The sequence below is a fragment of the Zootermopsis nevadensis genome, unplaced genomic scaffold (genome assembly GCF_977971745.1).
Source record: "Zootermopsis nevadensis isolate Lab colony 2312 unplaced genomic scaffold, Znev_1.0 Znev_ptg000028l, whole genome shotgun sequence".
Lineage (NCBI taxonomy): Eukaryota > Metazoa > Arthropoda > Insecta > Blattodea > Termopsidae > Zootermopsis > Zootermopsis nevadensis.
Window position 1 is genome coordinate 17,257,557 of NW_028259160.1, and position 23,921 is coordinate 17,281,477.

The window sequence follows — 23,921 nt, forward strand, 5'->3', positions numbered from 1 at the left end:
CCGTAGCGGATCTTTCGTCTTGTATAAAGCACCTCAAATTTCATTCTAAATTGCTTCGAAGCAGCTCTTGATCGGTAAATCAGCCTCTAGAACAACGCCTAAGAATCCAGCTATATCCATGGAGCAGAGATTTTCTTAAGAAGTCGATGATCGCTTCAGGTGGCCAAGAAAAGCTGATGTTTGCCCCATTAAACTACCTGAGACAGCTGGTAGCCCGAGAACAAAGAATTCCTAACACCCTGTCGTAAAAGCCACATTTGGCAATGAGACAGATCGGTCACTTAGAAGAAAAAAAATGAAAAAGAAATTTTCTTACGCAAGCCACACACTTGTTATTCAACAAACGTTTTCGCCAGTTGGAAAGTCAATGGGGAATCCCCACATGCTAGCACGTAGTACATTTCCTGCGTCCAAGTGAGGACAGTTATTTGATACTTGTGTTACGAATTTACAATAAAAAATACTTGCTGATAGGGAGATCTTTATTCTACACAAAGACCAAATGGTACTGTATGAAATTCCGAACAACGTCATTGGGAAAGAAGCTGGAACATGGAAAAGTTAAGGAAATGAGAACTGTCAGAATAAATTAAAGATATAACTGAGTGGAGTGACCACCATGGTCTATAACACATAATTTACCACAAAGCAGTATTTCGCTGTGTTGACGGTACAGCGGGAATACAAATGCATACAACAGAAAACGGCGAAGAACTTCGCAAACAGAGAATCCTTACTGGTGAGACTTCGGGGTCTCATAGTAATTAACAGTCGTTTGAGAAAGCGACTGCCCTGCTAAAAGAAGCAATAATCACCTCTGAAACGTCGGTCGATTTCTACCACATTACACGATGAAACATCCCAAAATACAGTTTTCTCAGAGAATGACAATTCTTCGATCCATTTCGCTAATTTCTGGTTTTCATGAAAATTTACTTCATGTAAAATCATCAGTAAACACTCCAAAGGCGACTTCAGCTGTATTTTAGTGTTGACAGATTCTTGGGTTACGTAACTAGGACTCCTCGGTCTCATAGAATTTATCACTTTGTGCAGGTGCAATGTCAACAACAGAACCATTTAAAAGTGCACAAACCACACATAAAAAATAAATAAAGACATAGAGGAAGGATAGATAATACAAGTACAAATATGGGGGAGAAGTGAGAAGAGAAACATTTTACATCTGGGGGGAGAACATCTAAATAATTCATAAAAAAACCCAGGACGTACCGCGAAGAAAACACCGCAATTTACCATTACAAAGCTCAACCAGTTAACGCTGTTTAAGCTCTGATTTACTTCGAGTCCTGTACACAGCCGAAGCTCGTCTTCTTTATATTTAAGAATCCAGACCGTACCGCGAAGAAAACACAAGTCTTCACCATTACGAAACATCAGCTGGTTAACGCTGTTTAGGAAATGATCGCTGTTTATTCCGACAATCATGAAACCCACAAATACTCTGTCCTTCAAGTTCTAACAATGTTTTTAGAAATTTGACGAAACTTTGTTTCACCTTTACGTAAAATATAATGGTCACTGCGGTTTGTTATGGACCAAAATACAGACTCCATATATAACATTTAATCATTGGAACATGAGAAATGGCGTCCGTCTTATTGGTAGCAGAATGTCGTGCCGCGTACCCTTGCTTAGCCACGCCTTGGTTCCCAATGTCACGAACCGAGGTATGAAGCTGTTGCAAGGTCACAGAGATCCGCCCATCCCGGAGGCACTAAATGTTCTTTGTCAAGGATATCTCAAAATGGCAGTGTGTGCCTCAGATGATGAGGTTTGATTCAGTTTATTGCTTAGTTAAGAGAATGCTAATAAATCATCTCGAAAGGCGACATTGTTCCAACAAGAGTAATCGAGGTTAGGTTAACAGCTGATTAAATTCTGCAGATTCTTGGTATAATATTTAGTTCAAAATATTTTGGTGTCTCCTGGCTAAAATCTTGCACATTTAATCAATTAAATTGACACAGAATGCTTCTTGAGAAGCTGATGGTCGCTCAGATAAATTCAACGTAGATCTTATTTCCGTTTTATAAACCTACTAGTCAATTACTCGTCAAGGACGACGGAAAAATCTATAGTAAAGGCACATTGTTTTAATATTATCCCTTAAGGCTCAAAATCCCTTAGCAGGAAAAGCATTGTTGACAAGCATTGTCATTTAATGTAAAGAAAGAAGAAAATTAGAAGAAAAATGTACAAAAAAGATAAATATGCCGCTACTCTGCAGTCCGAATGAAGTTTCAAGGTCACCCCACTTCTCCTCTGAGATCAACCTTTGGCGGCCATTTGCAATGAGACGCGTTCCTTTGTTTCAAAGCCCACTTTTTTACGCGATCCTCTGACAGTTCCAACCTCCACCTCTTACCAGGGAGGTTGCAACCTTACTGAGAAGAACCACCAGTTTAGGACATGGCAGATTCGATACAATATCGTAAAGGAAGATTTCGAAACTCATAGGGTCATTTCCCTTTTTAACACAGACTCCTATACCACTTGGTATTTACCAAGGGCATGAAAATGTGCTGATTGGTCAGGACTACCGCACGCCTCATGGGGAGGTGACACATGTGCCCGGAACAATGATGGAATAAGGATTACCAGAGGAAACCCGGAAAAAAACCCGGAGAAATACAACGTCGACCGTCATTTCGTCGACCAGATACCTCACTTGAAGTCACCTGGGTCTTCCAGCACCCTGGAGCTATGGCAAGGTCTTGCACTTTATCACACTCTGTTGGCATATTTCAGAACTACAATCATATTTACTAGAAAAACTCGCCAACAGGTGTCACAAGCAGTTGGAGGCAGGTCTTTGTTTGTACCGACAAAATTACTGATTACAGATACGCATGGAGTGTTTCGGAATGGACGATACCTTATCAGTAAAGACGCTTTTAACCGTCATGAAAAACGCTAACCCCACATGTTAACAATCAACGATTGTATCTTCAATTAGATTCACTTCTTACCGCGATTGCATTGGCAACAATGGATTTGAATGTGCAATAATGAACATTTAAGCCAAACAGAAATTCAATTTAAAAACTAACGTATTCCAGAAATATTAATCAAAACTGGGTGGCATGTTCTCAGTCTTTGGTATATTTTAAAAGTATCTATTTATTATTACAGCTTATCAGGATTCTTTCGTACAGAATAATCGGTGAGTCTGTCGAGATTTTGACCACGTGAACAAGGAAACACATTCGAGATTACCGTGACGACAGCCAAGCGTTGTTTTGACGACAATTCTCACTCACTTCAGGAAGTCATGAGTCAGTATGTCTGTTGAGCTCGAGTGAATTACACATAAATACTGAACCGCACGGGACAGGACATCTTCCGTCTGGGCAGGTAAGGAAATGCTGATTCATAAGCGCTTCTCATATGTGGGCCTGTACTGGATCGAGACGTCGTGGGTGTGAAATAATAAATTTATGACAGCTTTGTCGCAGCCGGATTCTTAAAAGAAATATACATCGCCATAAACTGAGAGTAAACGAAAAAAATTAATTACATCCTGCAAGTGGAGAGTGCACAGAGATTCCAAACTGCATCATGCAATTTTACATCCCTTATTTGTCTCGGAAGTACATAAATTATGTTAATTTATAATTTATTTTGACGAATAATTAATTGAAAAGGATTTGAAAGCAAAGGGTATTGATTGGTAAAGTATGTGGTACATATATTTTTATTACTGTGTTTTAAAGGGTTAATAACTAATTCGGACATGATATCCTAACCTCTGATTGGTGCCCTCGATATTTTAATACCGTACGCATTAAACCAAATCTGGAGTGATGACACTCGATTCTGTCAAATGAAAACAAAAGGCAAAGTGTTCCCAGTGAACGCCACTCAGGCGTATGGAGGAGTGGAGGTATAAACCCACGTATTCTTAACTTCGACACGGGATGGACGGAGTCTCGTGAGAAAGTAAAAATGTGAACATCGCAGTTTGACTACCCCTGATGTAAAAAAATGGTGTGTGTGAGGATTGTTTACATAAAGAATTATCGCCGAAATGTATTTGCATGCGCGGTTACAAGACATTATCTGATGTTTGAACAAAATAAAGGTGACGAGGGGGTGACCTTGAGACGGCTGTTCGAACCAAGGCAGACGCTACGTCCATATGCGTAAATTATATTACTGGAAGCAGATCGGAGAACGCTTTGACTTCTGGTCTGCATATAAAAAAAAGTCTTCCAGACCGAAATACACAAAACCATGATTTTACCCGTTGTTTTGTATGCGTCCAACATTCTGATAAGAAAGACAGCTTGGAAAACCTAGAAGTAGACGGAAGGGTACAATTACAATCGATCTTGTGGAAATATGGCGTGGATTGGATTCATCTGGCTGAGTACCGCCGACAGAATCCTGTTAAAACGGTAATGAACTTTTAGGCTTTCATAAAATATTCGACTCTCAATAAGGATTCTACTCTGTGAAGCTAGTTAAAAGCAACAACCTGTTTCGCTTGTATTTTACGCCGCCAAACCCTATCCGTTTCTGAGGTGTGAGTACCTCTGTACCTAGGTGAGATTTCAGGTTCTCACGACTGCAACTATGAAGACTTTCTTGTTGAACGCTGCACAGTTGCAGTGTCACAAGGTTTACCGACGTTTCGGAGGTGCTTGCTGCTTCCATCATCAGGGCGGGGGGGGGGGTGAGCAAGTACGCTTGAAACATCGGTAAACTTCTAGCTGAACTATTTATGGCACACCGCTTAACAGAGCTTTTTGCTCAGTTTCCAGGGAGATGTGTCTCGAGCGAGTAGCCCGATACATGACATCATCACCCGACAAGGTGCAGCTCTATCTGCCAGTTCACAACGAATATGTCGAGTTTGGCGAAGGCCTGTCGCTGCATGAGGAGATAACGAGGTAAAACCTCGTGGATCCTATTCAACCACGTCAACTTACATCTTATTGTTCTGATGATATCCTTATTGTTGACAGGTACATCGGGAAGGAGTTCCCACATGTTCCAGGAAATAAATGTTCCGTGTACTGCGTTCCAAAACAACCCATTCACAGGACAGAGCAACAGGTAGGTTTCAGAATCGATTGAACGTGAATTGTCTGTTTTCGTAATGCAAACAGCTGACTCAATGGTTCACACAGTCCTTTTTTGATAAGCTGGCAGCACGCTCTGTTGGCAAAAAAGAAAACCTTTTTGAGAAGCTGACAGCACACTCTGTTGGCAAAACAAACAAAAAAAACCTTTTAAGGGGCTCAATGTTCATTATCTAGTTCGGAAGTCATCCAGTTGAAACCAGTTTTTTAACTTTAACCAGTAACAATCTTGCCATTTGACTTAATCTTGTTGATTCTGTATATGGATCGTTCATATTAGCAAAGCGAACTTATTAAATTGTGTACTCCAGTCAAGAGATGTCTGATACCGCGGCAAGGTGATAAGTATTAAACACACAGATATGCAGAAGTACATCGCGTTGATTATCCGAGCGGCCATTTTGCCTGATTAAAACGCTTAAGGTGACGTTAAATCAACGCAGAAGTGATTCTATTCATTTTCAGATTGAGATACGAAATTGAACTCCGAAGAAATGATATAATAACTTCGCTTTTATGATTTGGCACCAATTGTTGGTTTTCATCGCAGTAATTATTGTTGCAAAGCAGAGCAGTAGCACGGATAATAAATGAGCACTACGAAGAATCATTTATCTTTATCACAAAACAAACAAACAATCACTACAATGCATAGATCATTAAATGATACGGGCTCAAGTGTGTTGTGTACAGTCGCAATAAAACAGGAATAATCCGATTCGGCAAAGAAAATATGAAAATCGTTACGAAGTTTGAAACTGAGCTTTCGTTCGGTAATAAGTCACAAGCAACTTGAACTGATTTCGGCAGTGACGTCAGAAACCGGAAGTAATGGTCTTTCTGAATCAGGTAGTGACATTTCCTCTACATCAGACGCATTTGGCGTAAGATGAGAAAACTTCAACACTTCAAATCCCGGTGATAAATGGTAACAGTTTGCAGTTACTGTGACATTTTTATTTTTCAATTTTAAGATGGCCGCCTTCTGGGTTGTAACGCCGTGTAGTCTGGAAGAAGTTTGCCGACGTTTCAGAGGTCCTTGCTGCGTCCGACATCAGAGTGGAGTCATGGAGGCAGCAAGAGCCTTTGAAACGTCTGTAAACGTCTAACATCCCAGAGGACAGCCATCTTCGGACTCACCGCCGTCTAAATCTCAAATCCTACAAGTTCTTATCTCCCCAGGACCAGTGGTTTCTTAGTCATCGAATCGTGTGACTGTGAGTCACGACTTTCAATCTCTTATCTTGCTACAGTGGGTGTACTTCCTCTCCAACATCCGTTCCCGAATGCATACTCAGACCTAAGTATGCTTTTTTCCATTAAGTAAGATTAACACACGCTGCTAAAATAACACTTACAAGTCGTTCAGTTCACTTGTTTCTTCGTTTGACATTGACTGGATGATTGAACGATTAATTTCGTGTCGAAGGAATCGGTCATGTCGCCTTTAATGCAATAAATCTGCCAGGGCAGCCATATTGCCTTCCAAGAATCGAACCCATTCCCCTCTAGCTTCTGTACTATCCACATTCATGACTGCGAGATTTATCGCGTAACTTGTCGATCGTATTTTCAGGCCAATCAAGCAGAAAGCCACGTTTTCAATTGTTTGAGAGAACTGGACATCCCTGGATTGTGGGTGGTATTCTTTCAGGGACGCAGTTACGGGGGGAAATCATTCCGCAAAGAGAGAAATGGGAAGCTGATGATGAGAGAACATGACTACGTGATATTCACTTCATACAACGGTCAGTGTTTTCACATTTTAAACATAAAAATATTTGTTGCGGTAACTTGATTAACAACGTCTCTTTATAGTTCAACTTACAGATTAAAAAATGTTAACATCAAACCCCTATCCAGTTCTGCCCTGATACCATCCATCAACACGACCCAAACCCTCAGATTAATCATGATATAATCCTTACATCTACGTCTAGGTTCCAAGTGATCACTTTCCCTGAGAGTTCCCCATCATAATTATGCATGCATATCTTCTTTCCTTAGTTATGCAACCCGTCATCAACTTTTTAAACTTTCTACTTTAACAAAACAACCTTTTTAAAATAATTCTTTATTACCTTTCTTCCTTAGTTTTCCACGGACTTAATTTCAGTTGTTTTTAAATTAAAAGACTAAGTTTCATACCCATACAAAATAAGTAAAGAAATTATCTTAAGTCATAATTCAGAGGCCTGAAGTCTGAAATCAAATTAAAAACATTAAGACACGTAGCAAATCTACGCAAGTACATTAATTTACAATTTATAATTATGCGGACTTAACGGTACTTAAATTCTAACATAAATTAACTTTATCAGCACTGCATTTGTATCCGTATTAAATGAAAAATGTGAGAACCAAAATCTCCACTTGTTCGTAACGTACATTATCTAAACGCACGTGTAATTTCTGGATTTGTCGTAGGAAACAATCACGTGACGCTCGTGGAGGTGAAGTCAACGTGCGATGCATCGCGCGAAGGAATGAAGATTAGCGATGCAAAGGCAATCAAAAACAGCAAGCGATCGGCTCAGCATCAGCTTCGGGACCACGTGGAACTGCTTCAGGCTAGTGTGGAAATGAGTGAGTGCACGACCGAACGAAACAGAAACATCCATCTCTCAAAAAATAAGATGAAATTCCGCACGAAGAGGAACCTGTTTCTAGGCTAAGAATGCAATTTTCCGGTTATTCGAGGCGATCAATTTATCAGCTATCTGTTCAACTAGGAGAGAAAACGGACCGACGACCGGGCTTCGATCCCCAATGGGGGCCTCCCAGCCATCCTCCTGTCTAAGGGGTACCGGGGTCCTTTCTTGGGGGTAAAGCACGGCCAGGGTGTGATGCTGACCGCTCACCCCCATCTAGTGACGATATCAAGAATTACTAGGAGCTATATACCTCTCCCCCCCCCAAGTGCCTACATGACGTATTGTGGGGCAGCTTCACTTTTCTATTGTAAAATTTCTGTATATCGCAAAACGTCGCTGGAATTAATCCTGAGTTGTGGTTTATCTTTCAGGTACTGACTTGAGCAGCGAGCTGAACTGTTTCATTTTCTGGCCTTTTCTATCGTGCATGACCAAAGATCCACAGAACAACACAATTTCACGGTGGAAGGAAGACGGCAAACTGCACGTGTTTATGGACGCGTTCGAAACGCCAGCAAAATTTATACAGTGGTTCCAAGATGAGATTCTTCGAAATGGAAACTGTATGAACAGCAACCACTGGGATGTATTGCTCAAGAGGTATCGCAGATTTCGTATTCTATGTTACATGTTGCAAACAAATCTGCTAAAAGTAGCAGCAATATTGAAACAAGTGAAGTCTGATCCTTCAGAATTTTAAATTCACCACAACCGCTACAGCTCCATATTTTACAAACTTTAACTGTGCTTTAATTCCCTCAATTAGGTTCATAGTTCTGAGCTGCGGAGTGTATGTTGATGAGATCCATGAAGGGATGCTGGCTCTTTTGTCTCAGGTACGATATTTCTTTCAGTCAAGATTTACGCAAACCCCCATACACCGCTTTCGGTCCAATGTCTTACATCTGAACTCTTTTTATATAACATTTCCCCCCAATTCAGTTGATGTAAAATCCTTCAGGTCATCTGCCGTAAACATTAACACGACTGAATTAATTTCTCTCTCGGACATTATTTCTACTATAAGCCACAGAGGTGCCTGGGGCGAGATCAGACAAAGTTATTACCCATTTTTAACCACATCACCAGATGGGGTCGAGTGGTCAGTGTCACGTCCCAGCCAAAATTTGTCCCTGGTTGGGTGAGCTCCAGAGCCAGTCCGGATGCAGACGTCTGAAGGAAAAAATCCTTTGCCGCCGCGAGTCCAAACTCGGGCGCCGTACTGACCGAGCAACCCCAGCTCACGTTATCTTTTGCAGCCAGACGTAATCCTCGGAAACAATTTACGCAAGGGTTTTCATGTACGATTTGAGGTTTTAGACCGATTAAATACAGACGCTGGACTTTGCGCCATGTAGCGTTTTGGTGCAACGACCCAGAAGACCACTATCCATGAGGGTGGGTTAGCATTTTATTGATTTTCAAAGGAAGGGGTAGGACGAGTGATACAAAATGGGAACAGCAGTAGTACCAACTTTTTACATTCAAAGTATCTCAGAGGCAAGATGCAAAGACAAACAATCATGACATGTTCTAAAGTAAAAATCTCATTTTTAAAAATTATATATTTGCACGTTGTAGTAACCTTCATGCAACAGAAGACTACATTTATTAAAAAAACCTGCTTACAGAACTGTATTATTTGTTACGCAGGAACAAGTGGACTTGTTAAATCGGAGACCGACTGGCAAACCCCTCATAATCCACGGAGCAGCTGGTACCGGTAAGACGATGCTCACTGTGCGGAAGCTGCAACAGCTGTACGAAGATGGACAACTCCATGAAAATTCCAGGGCTCTCTACATTTGCTACTGGCCAGGAATTCGTTGCGACGTCGTTCAGAAGCTGGAAGCCCTCGGAATATCAGAATTTGTAGACACTCAGCGTTTCTTCATCAGCACAGATGGATTTTTGAAAGGAAATAAAAAAGGTTATAAGCATATATTTATGGATGAGTCTGAAGCAATCTGTTTATCATTTGAAGAGAGAATAATCACACAAACATTTGAAGAAATATTTAAGCATTACCACATGGGGAATCCTTGCGCTGGTGCTCAAGAACCGGGTGTTCTGTGGTTTCTTGTCGACATAAATCAGGCCTCTCTGTTCCTCCCGAAGCATTCACCGAACATTCTGAAGACTCCTGACGTAATATTAACAAATGTGGTGCGGTCAACTGGCACCATTTACAGAGTCTTCAAACAATTTTATCAAGAGCCAGTCCCGAGATTTCCTGCCGCAGTTAAACTGGAAGCGTATCAAAACCTTCAAGGGATCTCTATAGCACATAACATAAGTGGGCCCCCCATCTACTGGGTGGATAGCAACAGTCAACAATCTTGTCTTCAAGCGATGGTGTCCGTCATTCTAGACCTCTGCTCCACCAAAGGCATCAAGCCAAATGATCTTTGTGTCCTGCCATTTTTTGTAAACAGCGATTTCAGGCCTGACGTAATAAACCGCGAAATTGAAAACCATTTTGTGGATCAAGGATTCATGCCGCAAGCGCTCGCAAACGTTGAAAGCTTTTTGCTGACGAGCAAACCGAATAATTTCCTAGTTCCATGGGTTCTGCGTGTAAAGGGACTGGAGTTCAAGGTGGTCGTCATGGTCATAGACGACGAAGACTTCGACTTCGCGGACGCAGAAGACAGGAGGAAGGTTTATATAATGGTGTCACGATGCACTTGTCTGCTCGTGCTGCTCAGTTCAGAAGCCGTCAAAAACAGCATCGACAAACACAAGATCATCATAAATTATCCGTTCTCACTGAAACTACCGTAGGATGCGTCGCAATGTAGATATTCTGTTGCAACGCACAGTAATGCGTTCAGTCCCGTTTAAATAACGGACTTCACGCCGAAGAGTTCTGTGAGCAGCCGATGGTTATTTGGCTAGTCAGTGAATTCTTGATTTTTACTGAACCCGAAGGTTCATTACTACGTTCACTAAAGAATTCCACCTGCGTTCTGAACCAGCTCACGTATTCTCATCTATGCCTGGGTCTAGCAAGTGGTCTCTGCCATATTCTCTAATTAAAATTTTGCACTTATTTCTCTCCTCCATGCACCTTCCATCTTAATCTGCAATAAAAATATTTTCCAATAACATGGTAAAGTAGGTTTGACTTAAGAACAGTCATACAGGGTGTTCTGGAATATAACCTCAGAATTAGGATAAAACATTTCAATGGAAAGACACGGTTGTTTTAAACTGCCCGTCACGTATGTGATGAAACGTTACAAGGTCATATCTTATTACAGTTTCATACTCGTGTTCCTTAAATGTAGGTTGTGAAAAGAAGCAGCTTCGACGACGAGTTAACTTTCGAATGGTACAACTATAATCTCGGAACACTGTACTACTCATAAATTTGTGACCGACATATTTATAAAGTAGCTATGATGCTCGCCAAGTATGACGTACACATCCTCAGTTACGCGCCAGAAATTAGGTTATTGTGATAGGGGAATCGTAACGCCCCGGCCCAATCCCCAAGCCGGAGGACCACCTCTTGTCGGCCGTCCACAACTTCTTATTCAATATATTCACGGCAGGACTGACGGTTACTGGATTATGAAATATCTAATGAGGTTTCACTGTGTAATAAGTTTGGTGAAACAACTTTAATCTTCTCTGACATTTATATATACCAAATTATATTTGTAAGACAAGTACGACGCTTATTCTGTAAACATATTTTTAGATTCATATAATTCTTGCTAATTGTGGAAAGAATATAATATTTACAGTAGCAGTTCATAAATGCTATTAATATTAATTATGCAGGGGAGATTTTAAAAATCACTTACCATAACCACTTAATTTTTAAAATCAATTATTCCAACTAGAAAATACGGCTAAATGTATTTATAGCCTCTAACACTAAACAGTGTTAATGTATAAACTAATTTGAAATAAATACAGAAACACAAAAGGATACTCATTCATCTGCGACCCCAAGTTCTGTAACGGAATAGAAATCTAATCTAAAATATAAAGTTCGGGTAATTTACTTTTGAAGCTATGAATAAATATAAACAAATTAAATCACTTCCTAAAGTGATATTCAAAGGTCAGAAATGCCGAGAGTGTCAAAATGAAATTCACAGCAGTAACGAGAGAAAGCGAGAGAAACTAACAAACGGTTCACGACACACTGCAAATTTTAAATTCCAATTCCACCTTTTGTTAGTATCACTCGCTTCCTCTCTCATTAAACGCAAACTGAACTAAGATTCAGCTAACTGGGTCTGCAGTTAATGGCTGGGGCTTCCCTCGCCCCTTCATCCCCTCCTCCTTCACCTTCTTCCCCCTGCACAGACGTGATGCGATAACCCATGTTCATCAGCATCACTTCAAATGGATCGGCGTTCATTCGTTTCTGGTTTGCTGAAGCGGCATCGTCTAAGTCGATCACTTCCCTCTCGTTGCTGGAGCCATCCTTAAAAGGAAATCGCTGGCGTAATTATTTTCATTTTTGAGACGGGCACAGATTTGTGCATCTACGTTCACAGAAATTATATACAGGCACCAACTTTTCTCAATTTCAGGTTTATATCAAAAATTCTCCAGACAGACAATCTCAAAAATTCAAAAACACAGCTGACGACAAAGTGTCGGCACAGAGAACACGGAGGATGAACGTAGTGGAACTACGGCGTGTTCACTTGCCTCTGCCGATCTTGAATTCCAATCTTGGGCAAAACAACATTGACCGCGTGCAGCACAGCCAACCGTATTAAAAATGCGGATGTGGGAAACTATGAACATAAAAAAAACCTAGACCCAAGTGTATAATAAATTCTTCTCGAGGCTACCGGCCCATCTTTGTCCTCATCCTCGGGAGTACCCTGAGGACAAGGGCAAAGATTGTTCTCAAACGACATGTCTGGTAGCCGAAGAATAATTCATTGTACGCAGTCACCGTGAAAGCTCCAGACCATACACAGAACCAAATGAAAATCTACTCTTGATTAAATAAATAATTGCGGGGAAATTATTTAAAAGTTAAACTAAAGGTAAGGAAAGTTCATTGGTTGCTCAGCGTCCTTTGAATCATTCAGCAGGTACCTGAACCCCAGAACACCCACAATTATTAATTCCTTCAAAGTAAAACAGATGCACCTAACGCAGGTTTTTGTGCGCCAATTAATAAACGTTTTTGCAGGTACAAATAGTTCAACAATATTTGTGGGGGGGTGAACACGTTACCTCAGGTCTCGGACTCCACAGTCTGACTACTGGGTCTATACCACTTGTGGCCAGCAAGCAGTAAGACGGATGGGGCTGCAGACAGTTCACTATGGAATCGTCGCCACGGAGAACGCGCATAATGTTCGTGGTGTGACGATCCCAGATGAAAAAGGATCCATCATCAGAGCCTGCGACGATGTACTGGCCCTGACTGAAGAAACAGTTCACCATAATTATTGATTCTTCATTCATTTAATAATGCTTTATCAAATTATAAGTTATGCAGAACTAATTGAAAGGATAATTATAAAAGACGAACTGAGAATGTGTGAATTAGAGTCGTTACAGCACATAACGATGGAGGAAGATAACGCAAAACTCTTTACAGTACAGTTTCAATTGAATATTAAGCTAGGGGTCTAGATTTTACCCCAGGACCACCCACATACAAAGCAGCAATGCTAACTACTTGGCCACGATGTTCAGTCTCATCTCTGAAGAATCAAATGTATTTGTATGAAAAAATATTCACAGCCCAGTAGTCAAAGGTTAGTGGTACAAATTGATAATAATAATAATCTGTGGCGTAACAGCCCTCTGAGAGCCAAAGACGACTAGCTGGCTGCTGGTCTCTCGTTCACATGCCTAAGCAGAGGTGAATGATCATCCAACCAGATACAGAGTGACGTGTGGTCAGCACGACGAACCCCCAGCCATCGCTAGTTTTCCTGACCGGATTACGCTACTTATTGTAGCTCCCCAATTTCCTCACGATGATGGGTTGGCACCGGTCCCATATACTGGTCGAAAGCTCATGAGAAAATTTCTTTCCCCGAGACTCAAACCAGCACACATTCCGTATCGTCGGTCTGAAGCATGATACCTCAGACCGCGCAGCTACGGAGCGGGACTTGGTACAGATTGATGGATATCTGAATAATGAATGCACCATTTTTCACAGAGGACATGACGGTACCAACCGGAATCTCACTTTACAAACAAATTATAAAAATGTAATCTTCACACAAACAACACCTTTGTCAAATTAGTGTGCAATAAAGTGTCACTTCCTATTTTAAGTACAAATGGGGGGGAAGTCCAAATGAAAATATTTACCTTCCAAAGAAATTTGCTTCTTTGATATCAGTTGTGGTATTACAATGACCGCAAAATCGTATCTCATAGTCATAGGCCAATTCTCTCCATGCACGCTCCTGCTGTGACATAGGACAACTGTTTACAGCGTGACTCTTGTATTGGTCCGATGGCTCAGGTCCCGGGTCCATATCTTGTGTGTCCACATCTTTAAAACAAAATGCACACAGTCTGACCTTCAGAAGTGACTCCTGTATCATTAACGTGTTTTTACACTCCTAAGAGAACTCACAGTGAAATTCAGTTCAAAAATTATCATCAATTAATTACTAATAAATAATTTTTGTGACTCATTTTATGTATTCATATTGTGGTGCCATCTGATTTGTAGGATTTCAACATATCAGACCAACAGGTCACCTCCGTGTCCAAGATGGACATAAATTGCAAGTATTTCAACACAAACTACTCTGCAAAATATTACACACTATTTACAGTAAAACCCCTCAACATGGACACCCCTTTATATTGGACACTTTTAATTGGAACCGGTGAACATCCTATAATTTTACATGTCCACAACACCCTATATCTTGGACACCCCCTTTATCCTGGAACTTGAACACCCCTTTTGTTGTAAGTTGGGCAGGTTCGTGCACTTAACTTCGATGCTTTTCGGGGGAAACTTTTTCAGTTACACATTTTGTTATTTTGAATTTCTGACTGACGAATGCCTCCTCTCTGGAGGATTATCTTACGGACATTGAACCCATCATTGGAATGCATTGCAAGTGTTTTACTATGAACCCTTAACTGGACTACAGTTTTGCAGAAGACACAGTTTTAACTCTGTCAGTGCTGTGCTTGCATTTGAGTTCGGACTGTGTTAACAGAAATGGAATTTTTCTTTTTGCGATGGGGAAGCGAAAATTGGTGGAATTAACTTTAGAAAATTTTATTGAGGCTGGGGTGTAATGTCCAATGCATGGGAATGGACTTCAAAAGATTATTATTAATACTATTGTCATTAATTCTTAATTCAAGTAAGCCTAGAGTAGTTAGTGTACGTAAGTAAATCGATTATATTGTCACTGGACCACAATCTGATTTTTCTCTTTCCATCTTGGACACCTCTGTAAGTTGGACAAATTTTCGTGGAACCCCAAGTGTCCAACGTAGAGAGGTTTTAGCGTATATTACTACTGCATTTACTTGCAGAGACTAAGAAAAACTATGACATCTTACTCGGTTTAAGACGCATCGCGACTCAAATACTAATCAGAAATACAAGGCATGGCTTACCAAAACCAGGCTTTGAAGCACTAGCCGTTTCAATATCTTTGACAAGAGCTTTGCACGCGTGACTGTGGATGTGGTCCGGAAACTTGCTCTTGAATGCCTGCATGCAGTCTGACGCTTCCTGCACCCACTGCAGTTCGTACAGACACCTCGCCAATCTGCAACGCGGTTCACAAGTTAGGAACTGCATGCACATTGTAACAATTACAGAACATTCATCAGATCTGATCCATGATCTCCGCTAAAGTTACCAGTGACGTGAAAAAGAATCGCCAGCCTGTCGTCGGTGTTACCGTAGACATAACCACAAGATTTTCGTTCTTAATGAAACTGTCATGAATCATTAATTCCAAATCGCAAACTCACCTGAAATGAGCTTTCATATGACCGGGATCCAGCTGAAGGGCCGTGTGGCAATCTCGCATCGCTGCGTATATATCACCATCCCTGTTAAAACACGATTCAGTATTTTTCTACCACCACCTAGTGAACGTCGTACATATTTTCAAAACAGAAGTTCTTAAACCCATCCAATCTGACAGCACCCCTCCTAAGACTAGAAACAGATAAGTATTTATGCTCTCGGTTGGTATGCCTGTATGCTGCGTGTGCTTACCAGCCCCTTTTCATGTACGCTGCGGCCCGATTTCCATACAGAACAGCTGCTGATGGATAGTAGCCAATTGCTTTATTGTACAAGCTGATAGCTAACGTAAAACGCTGCCTCTCAAAAGCGTCATTTGCCTGTAAAAATAAGACAGGCTGTGTGAGATTCAAGTTTCTCACTGAGATAAGTATGAATACAGTTGTCTTCTGCGATGTTGCACCATGTAGTCTGGTAGATACTGACTGCCGTTTCAGATCCATTTTAATATCATTCTCCCATTCTCAGGTCTACTGAGTGATCTCTTCTCTTCAGGTTTTAAAACAAACTTTGTATACGTCCGTCATCGTCCAATACATGCCCCACCCACCTCATCGTCCCTGATATGCGATCATCCTCTTATTTGGTGAAAACTACAAATTATGGAACTCCTCAATTTAAGTTTTCTCCAGTATACCTAATTAATTCAGTGTAATTAACTCTGCATACCTGATTGAAGATTTAAATAAGAATATTAATATAAATCCTGCTATGACCTACGAGTCCACATGGTGCCACAACTCAGATCATCAACTTTCAGTCTCAACTGTAGAATATTCAAGCCTGCCAACTGCATCACAAACCATCCCCCACTCTCATTGACACGTGAGATGTTTTTACGTTAGTCACGTCCGAATTCTGTTGACTGATCCGATGCTACCGAAATACAACAAATTCCCTAGCGGATTTTCAGTCGGCTTGTGACACTTCACAGACAGCAAATTAGGAAAACAAGCAAAGGACAAATTAAGAACTGAATTATACACGGACTTGCAACCAATGTTAAGTACCTTTTTCGAACACAGTAAGTACTTACACTTAATTTCAGAGCTTGAATTCTGATTGGCAGTGACGGTGTTCCAATATCACTCCTTCTTTCAGTCACTGGAAATATGGACGTCATCCCGTTGGTACTTCGAGTAACGCCATTTGAACTGGCTGCAAAACCATTGGTACCATTTCGGAAGCCGTTACTATAACCATTTGAAGAACCACGACAATCTGAAATTATAAGTGAACTTGCTTTCATAGAGCAATGAAACAGCAAAATTTACCTTTTTATGTTTTCACATTCTTTATTAAAATTTTCTGTCAGACACCGTCTGCAATCACAAATCGCTGTAACCAAATACCTACGGTTATGCACGTGTTAATTGACCTAAAAATGCGTTTTGGAAGTGTCGATGTGATTACAAATCTTCCCATATTTTGCTACAGCATGAACAGCCTTAGTAACAAATATCCTTCATTTCCGCTACATCTTTACATGTAACGTGCTGGTAGTTCACTCTGCCCCCTTTTTTACATCAATGATTAACAAAACAAATCTAACAATTACCTTTAAATGTTTTCAGACTGTCAAGATTAACAGCCTGAATATCATATTTCTTTGGTTTCCGTTTGTTGTTTATGTCAAACAAGTAGATCTGTTCTCCGCCTAAATTTACCAGCAGCTCATTGCCACCAGCGCTGAATGTCACGTATGTCGAGGCCAGGTTCCTGTATTTCTTCCGGTAGTCCTGCTGCTTTACCGGAAGATGCCCTAGCAAAAGCAGACAGAGACAGACCATAAGTTGAGGTACCCAAGGCGGTGAAGACGTCAATGTTTGACACATAAGTTTTCTTTTCTCTTTTTGCGGACTCTTCGGTAGAAATACCAAAGTTCTGGAGGAACAGAAGCAGTACGTTCCCCCAAATTCCGGTGTCTACGTACAAGCTCATACTGCATTAAAATCCATAAGACTATAAAACCAACAGGAAACATATTTTTTCAATTTGCCTATAGTTAAAATAATGATGTTTTACCGACAGACATCTTCTTGCACCAACCTGCAACATAATACTGAACACAGCCATGTGGTAAGTTATCTTCCAGCTCTCCTTCTCCGGCTCGAGATGCCATGTAGTTCTGGCGCTCCCAATTGGAGCGAGGCACGTTGTCCGGCGGGTACTGAAATTAAGATAGTCGTTACCTAAATAAAGCTCCATAGAATTTTCACTGTCAAACGTGTTGCACGTACACATCTGTGACTATCTGTTGACGTCACTAATGACGTCGCCCACTTTTCTCACTTCCTCATTTAATTACCATTATCTTTAACAGAGACTGTGGAATTCAGTGATATATTCGGAGCAGAAAGAACAAGAAGCGTTATCTGCCTTCCTATTGGTCTTTATCTAAACGAGACTGTATCTTTATTTTCAACGCAGTAAACACCTTCACAGGCAGTAAAATGACTTAAAAAAAATAGCAGAGTCCAACTTCAATCCACGCAATGGCAACTGTGTTAAAAAATACACCGCAATGACCTCCTCCTACATTTTCTCCAGTTCACAATCGCATTGCAACATAAACTTACCTCCACGGTGGTAAGCTTTATCATCCGCCGATCATAAAGCCTGATGTACGGGTCATTTGCTCCAACAGCGAGCAACTCGGGACGCTGCGGATTAATGGCGAGGCATTTCGCTTCGGCATATCGCCCCATGTGGTTCAGCAGATTCACCAGTACATTAACTTCTCTTGAACATGAATGTGGTGTTCGAAGATCAAATTGCCTGAAAATAAACGACGCGGTCATTAATTTGTCGCCAATTTATCATTTAGTCCATTCATTATTGAAGTGTTACTGAAGTCAATTGCTGGTAAGGAATGAGATTTAAGATCCTCCTAGATACAGAAGTTACGTAATTTGACTCACATAATTGTTCCGTCCTCGGCAGCACTCCAGAACATGTATGGAACATTCGGGGCGGTCGCAAGGCGCTTAACTCGGCCCGTGTGGCAATTACACACGTGTGTCGTTTCGCCAAGACCGACATCGTGGACTCTGATTCGGCAGTCTCCGGCGCCAGTCACCAGAACTCCGTCAGCAGATTTTGGTAAAAACTGTGTCAAAAAGAAAAGCCAAGTACATCTATTAAACCGTCGACAGATACAAATATTACACAAAATGAAAGCCATTCCTGTATTTCTTTGAAATATTATAAATTAAAAGAAAATATGTTATCCTCACCTTCACTGAAAATATATTCCCATGATGTCCAGTGGGTATAGTGTGTATTTTTCTATACAAAAAAGGATCCCAGAGAATGACCTGCACATCATCTGAAGCAGAAGCAAGAGTCCTAAAACAAACAACAAAAAACAAAAAGTTTTTAAACCTAAGATTTCTAGTCGTACTAGCAAAAATGACAAAACATTTTCCTCCATTTCTGACATATCCTCATATTTCTCCAATAAATCTAAATTACGTGTCTTCATAAGTATCCGTCAATGTTGCCCATCCTGAACCAGAAAAATCCAATCCAACCACTACATAAAATTTCCCAAAGATTAATTTTAATATTATACTCTCACCTATACCTAGGTCTTCTGAGGTGTCTGTTCCCTCTACGCTTACCAAATAAATTTTCATATGCATCTCTCATTTTCCCCATATATGCTACATGCCTCGATCATCTCCTTTGACATGATCGTAACAATAATATTTGGTGAACAGCATAAATTACGAAGATCTTCATTATGGAATTTCCTTCAGCCTTCTGTCACATCATCCCTCTTAAATCAAAGAATCATTTACTATACATTTATCCCCTCTACTGCCTACTCGATGGTTGTTATCAACATTTATTTAAAATTAAGATTACAGCCTACATCACTGTTCCAAACTAATACAAATCCCACAAAAGACATGGAGAGAATACGCGAGACTTAACACACAAAAGCTAGCCATGGTTACCTTCCTGATTCGTTCCATTCTAGGCAGTTGACACAACCACCATGACCTTCAAGTTCAGCCTCCAAACCCAGCCTTTGGACAAAATCTTCTGTTACATGCAACTTCTGCTGGAGTTTGTGGTTTATAGTATCCTGATAAAAAGAATATTATATCAATCACAGTACGTAATTACTAACACCGTTATCCAATTAAGATCATAAAACCTACCTTGACTTCTCGCTGCCTCGTGAGTCGCACAATATTGCGACCATTTATTGTATGCTTCCTATTCATCGCTTGTTGGTTAAATACTCATCACTCACAGAAGCGAACTCCATTTTTCTCACTCCCCTGCATATTATTCACAAAATCAACCATATGTTCACAACCTGCAACTGCCCGTTCCTCAAATTATAATTCGATACAAAGTTTCATCTGTATTATTGAAACTTATTACAAACATCAACAACCTAGCCACGAAACATGAACATATAAACGACAGTTACTGTGCACACAGATCAAAGCATGATATAGCCATAACGCCTTATTTTAAAAAAATATATAACTTAAATTTTGACAGTCATTCTCTTAACATTACACACAATCGGAATGATTCTCAGGGCGACAAACAAATCAGTTGTTATTACAAATAATCATACTGACTGAAATCAGCTGATATACTTCTATAGGAATGAACATTGATTATCTTATCAGTAGATGGTAGCTTGATCGCCTGCGACTGAACTTACAGATAAATCAGAAAAAATATGCAACTCTGCCAATCCCTTTACGTCATCCGTGGTATCATTGATATAATTACTGACTTGTAACAATCTAATGCCCCTACAAAAACACAAATATATAAATAGCTGCAACAACGAATGATGTCAGTCCATTAATATTGGATTTGTGTTTCGTCCACACGATCTGAACTAACGTTTTGTTTGACTGTCTACATCCTTGGCTTATATTGTTGCTATATCTGATTCCAATCTTGTCTGCTATTTAAGCTATGGTTATGAATATTTGATGTATACTTTCAGAACAGGGCTACCACAAGTCTATGAAACAACGTGTAATTATATATAAGGTGCAAATGCACCGTAAGTAATCCGTGGTGCCATCTGTGTTTGGTACTCAACAAACTAATGAAGTGCAAGATCGAATGACGCCACCTATCGATATTTAGCCAAACAAATCAATAATTACCAGCAGTCCGCAGTTTCCATTCTGATGTTTATTCGAATGACATTTATTGTACTATTATTGTATTATACTATACTATTGTACATGCCCACACGGTGCCTTTTTATCCGGCATTAACCAAACGATAGTTGTCATGGAGACGTTGCGTTTTCTTTGCGGTACGGACCGAATTTTAGTCTACTATTTGGAAGATCATCAGGTTCATACGAAATGCAAATAAAATAATAGTTGGCTTTGGTTTCCTCTTTTGTTATAATTAATAAAGTTCATAAAGACGTCATAATCTTCGTTAAAAAATAAAAATGAAAGAAAGACGCGGCTAACAAAAAACCATTTCAGCAAAGTTGTCCTGTTTAGCCAAAGAACGATGCACTCCAGAATCTGATAATTTCAAATAAATTAATTACAACAAACAATTTATCAGCATTAATTTAAAAAAGGAGAGTATTGGTTACACTTTCACTACGGCATGTTGCAATATTATTTCTTCTGTATATTGACTAAAATTAATGACAACTTCTCTTGGTTTTGCAGAACATCACTCTTTTGCCAATTTCAAAGATCGCCTATTAGTATCAATATGCCCGCCCGCAATATAGTTCCCAAACATTGAAATAGAAGGTAGGATTTGAGGCAATCATGGCGGTGAATCCGAAGAGGGCTCACCGCCCTGAAGATGGAGACAGCAAGGACCTCCGAAACGTTGTCCAAAATTCCGAAATCACTTTGGACACACATGATGTCTATTTTAATTTTAAAATATCTGCAAAATTAAGAAGCGTGAATAAAACATACCTCTTCAATAAGGTTAAACGCTTTAAGATTTTTGGATGGAAAATTAATTAATTAGGTTTCCTGCAGCAAATTAGCAGCAATTCTCGAAGGAGAAGAATTGGCGAGCAGGGGTCAACTAATAGGCGTTTTATGTTTTGTAACTAAAAAAGATTTAAAATCTCCGCATGAGGGACCTAACCATAGACATTTAACAAAACGGTTTAACCAAAACTGAGGGTTCTACAATCAGTGCAACAACGACCTCAAATTCGGGCGTGCACCGTTCTTTGTTTCACCCGCTCGCCACGTTGAGGCACAGGACTTGAGCGGGACCTGAAACAAACAAAACAAAAACAAAAACAAAGTTCTGTAAGCACAGCAACAAACACAGATTGGACACAATTACAAAGATGAAAGCTTAGACCTTACCTATGTTGCTGTTGCACAGATGTGAACTTGAATTCAAAATTATTTATCGATGTTCCTGTTTAATGATCGCGATAGCCGTATAATTGAGAGTTCATTTCAGTTGTCTTTATTAACAAGAACAACTCCATAAACTTTAGAATAATCACAATTATAGGCCATCTGGCGCGACGAAAGAAAACACGAACCAAATAACGAAGTCGAAATCGCCATTTCCATCTTCTTCGCAAAAATAAATAAATAAAAAAATTGACGACGCTCCGCTCATTTCCAAAATAAAACGTCGGTCAATCAAAGACGCTCTTTTCACTTACCTTGAGGCTTCTGTAAAAAAATCATAATCGTTGCTAAAAAAACCACAGCTTCGCGCTTAATGACAACAATCCAAATTTAATAAATTAGTTCCTTCAAATATAAATGTAATATTACGTCAACAAAGTTTATTTTTGTAATATCCGAAGTCCGACGGCAGTTCGGCGAGAAATGCAAAATGTAAATGTCGGTGCATTTATTAACAATGCACAAGACCCGATTACTCGCTCGCGAAATTCATTTCTTCGGGAAACAACAATCGACGTATTTCTCCAATAATCGAACTGAATCCACAGCACATTATAGTACACTTTATAAATGAATCCTAATACACTTATAGATTCAGACAATCTTTCAACAATGAAGTGAAAGTCTGATAAAACCAACAATGGATGTTGTGTTTTATTGAATCCTTGTCCTTACAATGCGAGTTATTCACGGAAAGAGGTTACGAAAGTTCTTTTTTCACTCTTTCCTCCTCGCACTGATTTCATTGGTCGTGCCGACTGAACCTGCCAAGTTGTGCACCCTGTGATTAAAAAAAACAGAAACACTTAAAATTAACCCTCCTAACTGAACGTCCATTGCCATGGACACAAAAGCTAAGTTCACGCGACCTAACATGGGCGCCTATCGGGGAGGGCGGGAGGACACCTTAAAAACTATAAAAAAAAGTATAAAGTGCACAGGGTAGCCAACTTGGCCTTAACCTAACATGCCCTCAGTCGTGGCGGGCGCCGCGTCAAATACAAGTTGCCTGGCACGGACCGACGTGGTTATCGTTGGCAACCTGTGGCCTGGCTGACCTGATAAGACCGTGCCGATGCTATGGCGTACAAGATCTGCCGCGAGCGCCCAGCCCATCCTCCTTCGGATGGGTCCTCAACCACTAGGGGTTCGGCCGACACTGGTTTTTTTCTCTTAACTTTACATTTTGCGCGTAGCTCCTCTTGCCATGGTCCCTGGTTCGATGCCTGCCTCGGACGGAGGCTGGTGTTTCCATTGGAAATCCAAGGAAATGGCACAACACTGTCTCACAAACACTCAAGGTCGTTTCAACCAAGCGCACGATGAATATCACAGCACAACACTTTATAAGAACCTATATTCACTCTGGTAAGCACACGATTAAAACCACGCGAACTACGCACTGCCAACCTGCCTGCCACAGGGGACCTGTTAATTATGTGATTACAAGATTCCAAAATTCTGTCATGTCTGATAATTGCTGATTTAAGTGCGTGTAATTAATTAGATGTCTTTAATAACTGAGCATCACGTCTTAACAATTATGCGATGAGTTAACATTTTCAGATTAAGATTAATTCTTGGAGGCTTAATAATTTTAATTTTTTGCTTTTACTATTTCAGTTAAGGAATCCTCCGAATTAGGCTGAATAAGACGAGACAATAAAATGATGACCCATTGGCCTACATATTTAATTTTTCAAAGGTGTTACTTTTTTTCCAAATAGGCTATATAAGG

General features: G+C 40.2%; 2 protein-coding genes across 11 annotated transcripts; one reads left to right on the forward strand and one right to left on the reverse strand.

Moving 5' to 3' along the window:
- The first annotated feature begins 3,148 nt into the window (after positions 1-3,148).
- LOC110826763 (uncharacterized) lies at positions 3,149-11,699 on the forward strand. 4 transcript variants are annotated; one of them, XM_022057732.2, is made up of 8 exons: positions 3,149-3,378; positions 4,781-4,916; positions 4,992-5,082; positions 6,763-6,856; positions 7,536-7,694; positions 8,134-8,362; positions 8,529-8,598; positions 9,416-11,699. In XM_022057732.2, exons 2-8 carry the CDS (start codon positions 4,792-4,794, stop codon positions 10,544-10,546), a joined length of 1,899 nt encoding a protein of 632 aa, XP_021913424.1. In that variant the 5' UTR covers positions 3,149-3,378; positions 4,781-4,791; the 3' UTR covers positions 10,547-11,699. The 4 variants fall into 4 exon arrangements, with proteins under 4 accessions (XP_021913424.1, XP_021913427.1, XP_021913423.1 ...); XM_022057731.2 differs by having other exon boundaries at positions 3,161-3,378; positions 6,685-6,856; XM_022057735.2 differs by lacking the exons at positions 4,781-4,916; positions 6,763-6,856 and having other exon boundaries at positions 3,160-3,378.
- adp (WD and tetratricopeptide repeats 1) lies at positions 5,126-22,016 on the reverse strand. Of its 7 annotated transcripts, XR_015537358.1 has the most exons (16): positions 19,946-20,370; positions 19,739-19,869; positions 19,013-19,124; positions 18,698-18,885; positions 18,356-18,554; positions 17,826-17,946; positions 17,335-17,538; positions 16,813-16,997; positions 15,969-16,096; positions 15,719-15,799; positions 15,356-15,510; positions 14,075-14,261; positions 12,977-13,169; positions 12,068-12,206; positions 9,791-10,845; positions 9,310-9,651 (listed from the first exon to the last, which is right to left on the reverse strand). XR_015537358.1 is itself a non-coding variant. In XM_087356894.1 (15 exons), exons 1-15 carry the CDS (start codon positions 20,009-20,011, stop codon positions 5,141-5,143), a joined length of 2,133 nt encoding a protein of 710 aa, XP_087213020.1. In that variant the 5' UTR covers positions 20,012-20,370; the 3' UTR covers positions 5,126-5,140. The 7 variants fall into 7 exon arrangements, 6 of the variants coding, with proteins under 6 accessions (XP_087213020.1, XP_087213021.1, XP_087213019.1 ...); XM_087356894.1 differs by lacking the exons at positions 9,310-9,651; positions 9,791-10,845 and adding an exon at positions 5,126-5,184; XM_087356895.1 differs by lacking the exon at positions 9,791-10,845.
- Between the last annotated feature and the right edge of the window lie 1,905 nt (positions 22,017-23,921).